Below are 12829 nucleotides of genomic sequence, written 5' to 3' on the forward strand. Positions count from 1 at the left end.
TTCGTCCCTGCATTGAATAAAGCAGACACACCTCCCTTCCCTGTACAATTATATTAGTAATCACATGTACACCTTCGGGCCAATCACATCACACTCTGCACTAAGAAAGGAAGGCACTAGACTTTTCCAAAAGTTATAACATTGGGAAGAGTCGCTCTTTAACAAGGGACGACCGTTTTCGTCCTCGTTCCGCTTCGAATTATGTGGAGCGATTGAGCAAAGAAGTCTCCGTCTCACGTTATTTCTTATTTTGTTTTGTTCCTCATCATGCTTCCCAGCCTGATTCCATCGCCTTCAGTGTCCTGGCAGGTGCTGGGCCCACCTCAGCTCCCTGCATTGCACAACTTGGGCAAAAGTTTTCTAATTGACAATTTGCTTCGGATAAATGGTCCCTTGAACCCCCCGCTTCGACCAATTCCTGCAAACCCTGTGCCAGTGAAAGTGGCCCAAACTGCGGAACAAATCGGCCCATCGGGAGGTCCACATCCTACAAGATCCTCCTTTCAGCTCGTTAACCCCTCAGACAACCAGCCGGCTCCAGTCACCTCCACCAGCCAAACAGTCACATACCCTGATATAGGTAAGGGTTCACTCCATTTCCACTCCATCAAGGAGATACCTTATTTGGAGTTTAATATTTGATTTCTTCGTCGCTTTTTTAACCGCGTCTTATGTTAGCTTTTTGCCTTTAAAAGCTTTATTTATTAGTGTTGGTTATTTTACTGTTGTCCATCTAAAATAGCTTATACTAAACTTTTTGGATGGCATGATTATTTTTCCTAAATTCCCCATGCAATACGTCCAATATTCGACACGCTTTTTTTCTAATCTATACGATATTTTTATTGTCATTTTAAAGCTGCAGGAAATTACAAGCCCTTGTAGAAGATACCATTTAAAGTGCAAAAGTATAATGTGAAAAAATAACATAAAGTGCTGAAGTATAATATGAAGTTAGCACCAATGTAAAGCAGGTTAATATAAAAGTTGCACCATAAATCATGGCGTGACTGCAGTTAATCCGACTAATGAGGGCTTCGTTATAGGAGATTGCATCGCACATTTTGAGTTCGCATTAAATAAAGTATCTCCCTCTGGCCGTGGATCATTCACAGATGTTCACAAACAATTCAGAAGGAATGAGAACTAGTACAAATAGGAAACAAAAGAACGATAGAGTGGTGAATGCACACACAGATAGCATCGTTTAATTTCCGTGGAGTGAACAGTGCATTTCATCTACTTGGGTTGAAACTTCTACCTGCCTGCTTATCCCACGGGCACAACATAAGTTGCTGTTTGTTTCCAGCATTTTCTGTTTGTGTTTGAACACGAGCCTAGCCCTGAGCCTGCGCCTCATTGATCGACAACAATGTCCATTTGGCGTATGACTTGGGCTTGGTGGTTGCACATTTTACACGTTGGACATATATTACGCTCAGACTGGTGGTCTGATTTATTTTGTATTCACCACAAAAAAAGAGAGATAACAATTTCACTCTTTCAAAATTTCTTATAAGGCACGATTCAATTCATCGACAATATTCAATGCCATGTGACCAGTTGTATTTCAAATATATTATTAACTGATTACGTATTTTCAATATATGTTCTAGCATTATTTTCAATGAATGAAATCTTGTCAACTTAGCAAAAATAAATGTTGCCAAATAATGTGAAGACGTTGCTTGAAAAGTACAGGACTGCGTTGGTTCTATAAAGACTGGTGCAAATTATAAGAGCATTCTAAAATGCGTATTGAACGCAGAACTTAACTTTACCAGTCCACTGCAATTAACAGTGCCACTCAAATACTTGAATTTCCATGTTTAAACTAGTTCTCAAGAAAGGAAAAATGTTCAATTGTTAAAGGAAGTAACTCGGGTTAAAGAAAAAGTAATTTCAAAGCAAGCTGGGAAGCAGACATTAAATAATTTTTTGTTTTCTGCTGCGGTTCAATTTTTTTTTTTACGCTCTTAATTTGCATTTCAACAAAGTTTCTTAAATGCGATGCTTGTTCTTCGTGGAAGATGTGAACTATTTCTGGGATTACTAGGAAATTCATCTGATATTGAATGGTCAATTTTGCATTGATACAAATTTAAACAGAAAAGATAAGGATGTAAGTGTGGTCAAAGAAGGGGCGTGTGATTTCCACTGGCGGTCTCTTGCGTGAGTTTGAGTTTACATTGGTGAAGACAAAATGCAAAATTTCTCTAAAGCCGCATTTAAAACATGGCCATCTTATTAAAGTTTGTTTAAGATCTTTTTTTTCTGTTTTGGGTTTAAAGAAAAGGGCACAGTCCCAATTGGCTCCTGTCTTTGCTTTCATGCTTAGAATTAAAATCAATGAACTCCATTATCTAAAATGTCAAACAAAATCTTGCCTCTCTGCAGCCAAAACTGATGAACCTTACGACGTTTATCACCCTTAGTACATGAAAAACAATGAAGGAATCATCTTTTTGTGCTGACTTGGAATAAAGCAAAGTGCTAGCCACACCTAAACCTTCTAAAGTACAGAATATTTTAAAACGTTTGTCTTTGACTCATTAGAATGCAGATTGTTTCAGCATCACTTTAAGACATAATTGTTTTTCATAGAGGTTGGATGAAATACACTGTACCACTGTTTATCATATTTCTGCTTTATCCTTATAGCTTTATCCAAGTGTTTTCTGCCAAGTTTCCCGCAGGTCCTCTTGGCTTGCTGTGGTGGGTCCTGTCAACAGCAGGTCTCCCCCACTGATTTTCCAAGTAAGTTTTTGTGCTGCATCAGTAATGCCTGATTTGTTTTGTATACCGTAGCAATACGATTTCATGTGGTCTGAAAATGGTTCCATGTCAAATGCCACATTACAGCTGGACAGTTAATGTATTGTCATTTCAATGTATGGCTTTCTCAATGACATTTTACAAATTTCCACAATGAACTGCATGGCTTAAAAAGTCATTAGCATCAAGCATACATCATTTCAAAATGTGTGCTAGTACCTGTTAATTGATCTCAATGTATTTTGCAGAATGCCCTTGGGGAAATATTGCTTTTATTTATAAATCATCTGCACAAATTATAAATAACTTTGATTCAGCATATTTATAAAGGAAAGAGGTAATGCCTTACGAATATCAAATATACTAATAGGCATTGGTGGTGCCTTTGAGGCATTACATTGAATTTCCAAAGGCAATGTCACTTTAAGTCAAACTGGCTGCTTAGTGAATTCAGAGTTTCGGTGAATAAATAGCTTTAGAAGAAAAAGCCTCGGAAAACTGAGTTGCAAACCTGAATGCTTCTTGACAAGTGAGGCAGCAAATTCTGGCTGTTTAATGAGCTGAGACTCTTTGAAATGTTTTCAGGGGGCTGCCGCTTTCCCACAGAGAGTTTTACATGGCTGTGGCGCCCATACAATGGGCAACAGGGCCATGACCAATCTTCACTTTCACTTTCTTCATCCACACGCGACCTTGCCACTATTTTTCACAGTACAGATGAACTTTCCAAATCGGCCTGTGTTAAGAAAGTACTGGATGGGGGTCAGGTGCCCTTTCGTCCGGCCATAAATAAAGCTCTGTTTGCAAGTCTTGGGTCCTGTCTCTCACATTCCATTGGGGGGGTGGGGGGGAAGGGGGTGGATCCTATGAAGCACCAGCATTGGGATCAGTTCATTGAGACATAAATGAAATCCACTTTTATAGACCTTCTTCAACTAATCAGGGTACCAACGTTCTGTCTATCTGAATAGAGATCACTGGATCAACATAGCAAAAAACTGCTATTTTGTTTGGTGATGTGATTAAATTACAGCTAAGTAACCATATAACAATTACAGCACAGAAACAGGACATCTCAGCCCCTCAAGTCCGTGCCGAACACTTATTTTCCCTTAGTCCCATCTATCTGCACTCAGACCATAACCCTCCATTCCTTTCCCGTCCATATACCTATCCAATTTATTTTTAAATGATAAAATCGAACCTGCCTCCACCACTTCCACTGGAAGCTCATTCCACACAGCTACCACTCTCTGAGTACAGAAGTTCCTCCTCATGTTACCTCTAAACTTCTGTCCCTTAATTCTCAAGTCAAGGTCTGTTTTTTTTTGGTTGCCCTATCCGAATGGCAATGTGCATTCATCTGGACTCCACATTTGTCAAAGATGCATCCGTATGTTTTCTGGAGTCAATTTCTTTCAGCGCTCTGAGTTACAGGTAGTATAGACACTGGCAAAAGAAATGTTGAAATTTCCAAGAGGCTTTTAACTGCACAATGGAATGAATAAGTTGGACCTTGATGGAGAAATCCAGGGTGAATAAAGCAACATGATCCAGAGAGTGTTTGCCAATGGATAAAACATAAAAATGTGGTTGGCCCTTTTCAAAGTGCAGATATCGGGCTAAAAGGAGTCTTGGGGATAGCTTGGGGCATGTAAAAGTTGACAAAGAAATATGCAGCACAGAGAGTTTGATGGGATCCAGTGTTGTGGATGTTCAAGTAACATTGTGGAAAGAATATGGTGGTAGTATTATGCATTAATTGAAGTATCCAGAAGATGGAAAATCTGTTCAGGGTGGATATCCAAAATAATTTAGATTAGAAATTCAGTGCAAATGGAAAATTTCAGGGCAGGAGCATCAACACTCAAATTAGAAAATAGCGATTTAACTCATGAAAATGAATACAAAAGTTTAATATTTTGATTTGCTATTTTGGGGTTAATATAATGTAAGATTTTTAATGTTTGTAAATAAAATGTGTACTTTATATGTACTAATGTTATGTTCGTCTGACATGGACTTCTAAACCATGAATGATGCCAGAGCAACCTTTGGCATTTTTGGCCTGTCTGATTCATGACAATTGCTTATGTCTGCTTATCAAAATACTCTGGGCACCAATACAAATACTAATGCTGCACTCCAATGCCCTCCCGCCACCTGACCACAGCATATTCTCAATTGAGCCCATGTCCATTGTCTATCGTGAATCAATCTTGGAATGGAGTGCTCAATGGTATATTTATGATCTGGATACTGTGCAATCCAGTCAGTTATACTGGGAGCTTTGGGAATGACTAAACTTTGACAACAAATTTCTAGGCTCGGATTGGATCATCAGGTTCAATGGTGCTTTGATAGTCAAATGTGCAAAGTGCAAATACACAGTGAAATTATTTTCTTACAAAAGTCCAGTGGAGTATTGCCAGAGATAGACACAAAGTGCTGGAATAACACAACAGATCAGACCTTTGGTATATACCAACATCTGCAGTTCATTGTTTCAGAGTATTGCCATACCCAAGCACATCCCTGGTTACGATATGATAGAACTTTATTTATCCCAGGAGGGAAATTGATTTGCCAACAGTCAGAAGAACACAAAATACATGAAACATGAAATTAAAGTGACAAGTGGATAGGATTGGGGATGTGCAAAGATTGGGTGGGTGGGGCGGAGTCAGTCTCAGTCTACCCCACCATTGAAGGGGGAGGAGTTGTACAGTTTGATAGCCACAGGGAAGAAGGATCTCCTGTGGTGTTCTGTACTGCATCTTGGTGGAACCAGTCTGTTGCTGAAGGTACTCCTCAGGTTGACCAGTGTGTCATGGAGGGGGTGAGCTGTATTGTCCAGGATGCTCTGCAGTTTGAGGAGCATACTCCCCGCCAAAAACCACCCCTCGTGAATCCAACTCCGCCCCAGGATGGAGCCAGCCTTCCTGATGAATTCATTCATTCTAGTTGCATCCTCAGTCTTCACCCTGCGGCCCTGATTAGCAACTTGTGTAGAAATAATTTACTGATCCCGCATGCAAGAAGAGCCATGTTTTGGTGCCATTTTCAAAGTCTAGTCTACGCTCCAGTTATTATGAGCGGTGCCCGTTCTGGGCAAGCCCCAGGCTGCTGTGGGCCTCCAGCCGTCGGCTGTCCTTGAACGTGGGGGATGACCTGCAAACGGACGTTACTCTCCTCGCCCATCCACCTTTGTGCCATCGGGGACGCCTCCTGCAGCCGACCTTGAGGGCGCAGTAGACCAGGCCCTGGTTCCATCCCCTCTCCTACCAGCCTCACTCCTCCCAGTCATGTCATTCAGGTCTTCCGTCACGCTCCATCCTCCCGGTCTCAGGTCTTTGGGGGATGAGCATGGGTTGGGTCGGCTGGGGGGGGCTTTCCCTTCCAGTCCGTGGTCCACCGGGTTATCCGAGCAGGGGCTCGCTCAGCGGGCTCCCCCCTGTAGGCCGCGGACCACCGGGTCTTGCGTTCGGGGGACCGGCTCGGCAGTTACCCCCTGAAAGCAGGCGGTGCTCTGGTAGCACTGGGATCAGGCATTAATGCCATGGAATTTTTCATCACCAATTGCTGCTGTCTTTAAGGAACCTTTTCCACAAAGATAATGCCGTCTCTTGGGGTGAACGTATCCTTTTCAAACATTTTGGATGATAATTTCCCGGTGAAGAGCAACAGATTTCATCAGGTTGGCTAGCAGTTAGTTATAGTGAAGACTTCTCACTGAGAGCAAGCCAGCAATTACAAATTAAAATTTTATACCCTGATTTACTGAATATAAAATATTCATAGATATGAGGTTAAGATGGAGGCAAAATTTAAAACTTATGAATAAAATCAATTACTTTAAAATCCACTATATTTTATTTTTCTCATTGACTTACAATCCACAAAACAAATTGTACCTTTTTCAAGGAAAGAGTCAGTATTAAACATTAAATCTGGTTTAGTGCATCATTGAAAATGTACTCCTTCATACAGCACAGTGTGGTGTATTCAAGATATTTCATTAGCTGAATTGTTCACGAGTCCTGAAATTCTAATAATTCACTGATCTCCTCTGATTACAGTGGAGAAGATTGTAAGATAGATTGATAGATCACCGATAATTGCCTTGGTATTTCCACATTCAACAGCAGATGTACAGTAACTAAGTAGCTGTGCAGAATGTCTAATATGTACAGAATGTCTAATATCCCTACATTTATGCTGTTTTACTTTCTAGTTAGCAGTTCTTTCAGGAACTGTGAATTTCCCCTTTGGCCTCAGGTTAGTCACAACAAGGTGCGAAGAGGAATCCTGCGGAGAGTTGTCTTTTCTGAAGAACAGCGGAAATCACTGGAGAAGACCTTTCAAAAGCAGAAATACATTAGCAAGACCGACAGAAAGAAACTGGCCACTCATCTTGGTCTTAAAGATTCACAGGTACTGGATGTCAGCCTCTTTACCTCACTGGTTAGTAACTGATGAACAAAAGCTAATGCTATAAGTTCATACATTATACACAAGGAAAAAAACATCAGATGTTACAGTGTTTGCAGCATAAATATTGTGCAGAAACATAGTTATTAAATCACTGAGGGAGGCCTTTCAGCCCATACTTGCTCACTTTTCATCAGCGCTAGAGTCAGTTCCACTTCTTATGACATGGAAGGAAGCCTTTCAGTCCAAGCCAGTTCTCAACACAATCAGTGCCGGCTTTGATTTGTTCTATATTGGTGCCAGCTCTGATTGTTCTGTACTTTTTCATGCCTCTATTTTCCCCTCTCCCCTGACTCTCAGTCTGAAGAAGGGTCTTGACCCGAAACGTCACCTATTCCTTTTCTCCAGTGATGCTGCCTGACCCGCTGAGTTACTCCAGCATTTCGTGTCTACAAGATCATAAGACATAGGAACAGAATTAGGCCATTCGGCCCAATGAGTCTGCTCCACCATTCAATCACGGTTGATCAATTTTCCCCTTCAACCCAATTCTTCTGCCTTCTCCCTGTAACCTTTGACACTCTTACTAATCAAGAATCTCTCACTCTCAACTTTAAAATTATCCACTGACTTGGCCTCCACCACCATCTGTAGCAATGAATTCCACAGATTCATCACCCTCTGTCTGAAGGAATTCCTCCTCATCTCCATTCTAAAGGTACGTCCTTTTATTCTGAGGCTGTGCTCTTTGCTCCTTGAATCTCCCATTATTGGAAACATTCTCTGCACATCCACTGTATCTTGGCCCTCTAATTATCCTGCCATGTTAGTATTGCAAGCCAGGTAAATCTATGGAGTCGAGAATTAAAACCTAACAACTTGATCAGATTGCTGTCATTCTAAACCCAATCTAAGCCAAAATGTCTGTAATGTATTTCATGCATGAGCCGAGCTGAGTTGACCTGATCTGGAAACACTTGAATTAGATTTGACGTCCACTCCTGAGAAAGGTGCACAAGCCCCTTATTCCTCATTCAACCTCCACGGAAGGATGCCACTGCCTGACTCTGGCACTTGAAATGGAAGCCTGAGTAATATACTGCAAGCCTGGGTAAAGGTTGCCAACCACACACTCTCACAAGGGATCACATCCTGTCACTGATACTGAGTCAAACTTGTAAAAGATGCAGAAAATTACTTTTCCAAGCTCGGTGACAATTCCTGCCCACACATGTCATACTATATCATAACATCATACCACTGTGTCATTACATCATACCACTGTGTCATTACATCATACCACTGTATCATTACATCATACCACTATATCATTACATCATACCACTGCACATAAGATAGACACAAAAAGCCAGAGTAACTCGGCTTGAAAGGCAGCATCTCTGGAGAGAAGGAATGGGTGACGTTACTTCAGCTTTTTGTGGCTATCTTCGGTCTAAACCAGCATCTGCAGTTCCATCCTACACATACCACTGTGCAGTCTGTTGCCTATTCCGCTGAGTTACTCCAGCATTTATTCCACCATTCCTGAAAATAATCTTCTAGTACTTGGTCCGCTCCCTGGCTTAGTGTCCACCCACTGACACCAAGTCAACCAATTCTGGATAAAGTACTGTGTCAGCCAGACCCTAAATGTTTTAGCAAAATATTTACCCAACCTCGTCTCAACCCAACACATATGATTTGGTCCTGTTGGGCTCTAAGAAAAAAAGCTAATTCACCTGGACACTATTTATGCAAAGGTTCAAATCCAATTAAAGGGTAACGATTTCAATACGTACTTTACACATTATGTACCAAAGTGCCCAGTCCTCAAAACCTACAGTGCTACCAAAGTAGGCTCTATTCTTGCTGCTTTTAATCTTACAAGAATTGCTGCTTAATTCCAAGAGACAGATTGAGTGCTGTTATTACAGCGAATGATGGGTCCCTTCATGGCTGGATTTCTACTTAAACTGGAGCTCTTCTTAGTAGTGATGTTCTATTTGCTAAAACGTCTAAGATTGCTACTCCTTGGGTTAGAGATGAAAAAATAATTTGTTCATAGATCTAACAAACAAGATTTGCTCATGCTACTATATAATGGATGATGTATTCCTATCTACAATAGTTCTGATTAGTTTTATTACACAGGACTTGCATAATGGAAGTATCTGTTATGCTAAAGCAAATTTTCTTGGTCAAAAGAAAGAAGGAATATTGGAATTATTGGAATTGGAGTTGACTATGTATCTCTCCAATTAGGAGAGGGAGTTAGTGACAATCTTGCAGAGTTTTATAAAACTGTTGTAAAGTTGTTGTCATAGTTCATTGCTAATGTTAAGAAATTGTATTATTTAACTGTTGTTTTGCACTTTGTTTATCCTTACAAGGTACTTTTTCTCTAGGATTTCCAAATAGATTACAAATATTTATTTACAATGCAGTAATTTTAATTATTTTGATATTAAGTGTATGGAATTAAATTAGAGAACTGAACATTTCTTAATTTCATTATTTGTTATTGATCTTTTCAACTCAAAAGGTAAAAATCTGGTTCCAGAATCGAAGAATGAAATGGCGAAATACTAAAGAGAGAGAACTGCTCACACAAGGATATTCCCTGGAACATACATTACAAGAGAAACATCTCTCAACCACTGATTCAAACAATGGTATTGCAAATGATCCTGACCGAAAATCAACACATTTGGACCAGTCTCCAACGTGCAAATACACTGCATTAACGTCAATGTCTCAGAGTAGTCAGTCTGGCGAGAACAGAGTTCCAGATGTGAAAGTAGAAATATTAAAAACATCTCCACACTCCCACTCTATTCTGCATGATAAATACATCTGAGCATTAAATTCCCAGTGAGCACCAATAGTCATCACTGTACTGATACTGTATTTCAAGTGATCCATTCCCCTTTCAAATAAGGGGCTCGCACTTTTTTGGAGACATTTCCTGCAACTTTAGCACCAGTGCCTGAAATATTGCATGCCTGCAATAATGCTGTCAATGTAATTTATTGCATTCAGATGCTATCAAGCAGTGATTCATTTCTAGATCTTCAAAGTTAATTACCTTTGTTAATTTTTATTTTAGGAAAGACGTTGACTTTAAAATATGCATGTTTTTACACTTGGCCAATATTTTTCAATTTGAATTTGCCAAATGTAACACGGCCACCATGGACAGTGGTTTGATATGTTAAAACAAATAAAGCAGAGTCTAATACAGGATAATAATTGTATTCTACATTGTAACATTTATATTAAAATACAAGGGCATCAATACAAATGTTAATATCATTTTCCTTTGGAAGGATGTTGGGTAATACAAAATTTAGCATTGCCATCATATTTAATCATTATAGGCATATTTTTATTAACCATGTAGATATAAGTAGCCATCAAGCACCCGTTCACACGATGTGCGTAGGAAAGAACTGCAGATGCTAGTTTAAACCGAAGATAGAATCAAAATGCTGGAGTAACTCAGTGGGACAGGCTGCATCTCTGGAGAGAAGGAATGGGTGATGTTTTGGGTCGAGACCCTTCAGTCTGCTGCCTGTTCCGCTGAGTTACTTCACCTATTACCTGTTGACATGATTCTGGCGGTGCTGATATCAGACAATAAGTAAACATGAACCTGTTTAGCACGTGGATGAGAAATACACTTGGAGATGTAATAGATGGTGCTGGAAATGATCTATGTTATTTGCAGTGTGCATTATATCTACATACAGTGTATGTAGATGATTTGGAATGAGGTGAAGGTACCTGCCTCAACTACATCCTCTGGCAGCTTGTTCAATACACCCACCATCCTTGGTGTAAAAACATTTGCTCCTCAGCTTCCTATTAAATCTTTCTCCCTCAAAAACCTATGTCCACTGGTTCTCGATTCCCCAACACTTGGCAAAAGGCTCTGTGCGTTTACCAGATCTACAGTACTCCTCTCGTGATTTTGTACACCTCTATAAGATGTTCTCATCCTCCTGCCCTCCAACGAATAAAGTCCTAGCCGGCTCAATCTCTCTCTGTATCTCAGGCCCTAGAGTCCTGGCAACATCCTGGTAAATCTTCTCTGCACCTTTTACAATTTGACACCATCTTTGCTATAACATGGTGACCAAATAAAAACGGAAAATGTTGGAAAGTTCATGGGTATCTGAAAGAAGAAGGAATGAAGGCAAGATTGCAGTTTAGGTGGAAGGAAAAGTAAGTGTTGATTGTTGGTGTCATCAAGAGCTTGTAAATCAAGAGATCGCAGGAAGATGGGATGAGTAAGATGTGAGAAGGAGCAGGGATGAGTAAAGTGTGACCTATAATTTCAGTCTGTTGTTGACCATGGTCTCACCATTAGTCAGCGGCATGATATTGGGCACCAACTACACTGTGGTTGGATGCATGCCTGGGCCCCCTCCTTCCCCATCGATAAACCCCAGTTCTGTGCCACCTTTTCCTTTTGGGTGGTATTGTTAAGGAGGAAGTGCTGGCAGATTAGAGACGTATGTCGCATGCAGTAAATCTTTCTCCCCTCACCTTAAACCCATGTCCTCCGGTTCTTGATTCTCCTACACTGGGTAAAAAATTCTGCATTTATCCTATCTATTCCACCTATGATCATATACACCTCTATAAGTTCACTCCTCATCCTCATGCATTCCAAGGAATAAAGTCTAAGCCTGCTCAATCTTTCCCTGTAGGTCAGGCCTAAGCTTCCTGGCAACATCCTCGTAAATCTTCTCTGCATCCTTTCCATCTTAACAACAACTTTCATATATGTTGATGTCAACAGCAGGTTGCATCAGTGATCCCTTGGATAATATATAATGTATGCTCAGCTTTTGCACATCTCTAGATAAAATCACATTTTGAATTAGATTGCAAACTCCAAACATGGCTACATATTTATCTAGTTTACCCATTAATAATACCGTGTGCAGCATAGACCATAGGTGTTCAGTGTATTCAGTAACAACTGCTAACTAACTACACAGCTGGATTTATGAAGACTATGTTTACCTGTTATTCATTTTAATCTCCCTACATAGAAAGTTTAATGTCCTAAGGTGACTTATTGGAAACATTTTATTAGCAAAGTTTTCACAGTTTATCTGTCTGTGGGTTGCATATGTGCATTTGGCCCGAACAATTTAATCTTACACTAATTAGCCACTGGAACTTTTTTGAGTCATTATACGGCATATTAGTAATTCACAAAACTGTTACTATTATCAATAAATGTCAAAGTAGCAGCATTTTATATGGAAACAAATAATGAACCTTTCTCCTTTAGTTTGATTTTGATTTAAGTGATAGTTCGTGTTTACCCTAAAAAGATTATATGAATTTTGAATATCACTCACACAGCATTAATGCACAACACAATGGGTCTATGAGCTAAAATCTCCATACAATCATGCAACCAACAAGCATTTCATCAAAGTGCAATTAAAAAAGTTCAGTACCATAAATGATAATCACCAAAATTACAAAAGGCCTTCAAATAATCAAGGCCTATTCATCTTATAATGGCTCCGAGGAGGAATACGCTTTGAATTTATTTGATACCTACAGTTGGTAATACAATGAGGAGCCTCACTGGAAGGGCAGT

General features: G+C 40.0%; 1 protein-coding gene across 1 annotated transcript; it reads left to right on the forward strand.

The window, feature by feature from the left end:
- The first annotated feature begins 69 nt into the window (after positions 1-69).
- Positions 70-12496, forward strand: LOC129706411 (homeobox protein DBX2-like). Its single transcript, XM_055650705.1, has 4 exons — positions 70-580; positions 2662-2757; positions 7010-7209; positions 9749-12496. Exons 1-4 carry the CDS (start codon positions 268-270, stop codon positions 10061-10063), a joined length of 924 nt encoding a protein of 307 aa, XP_055506680.1. The 5' UTR covers positions 70-267; the 3' UTR covers positions 10064-12496.
- The last annotated feature ends 333 nt before the right edge of the window (positions 12497-12829 follow it).

The sequence above is a fragment of the Leucoraja erinacea genome, chromosome 19, assembly GCF_028641065.1.
Source record: "Leucoraja erinacea ecotype New England chromosome 19, Leri_hhj_1, whole genome shotgun sequence".
Taxonomy (NCBI): domain Eukaryota; kingdom Metazoa; phylum Chordata; class Chondrichthyes; order Rajiformes; family Rajidae; genus Leucoraja; species Leucoraja erinaceus.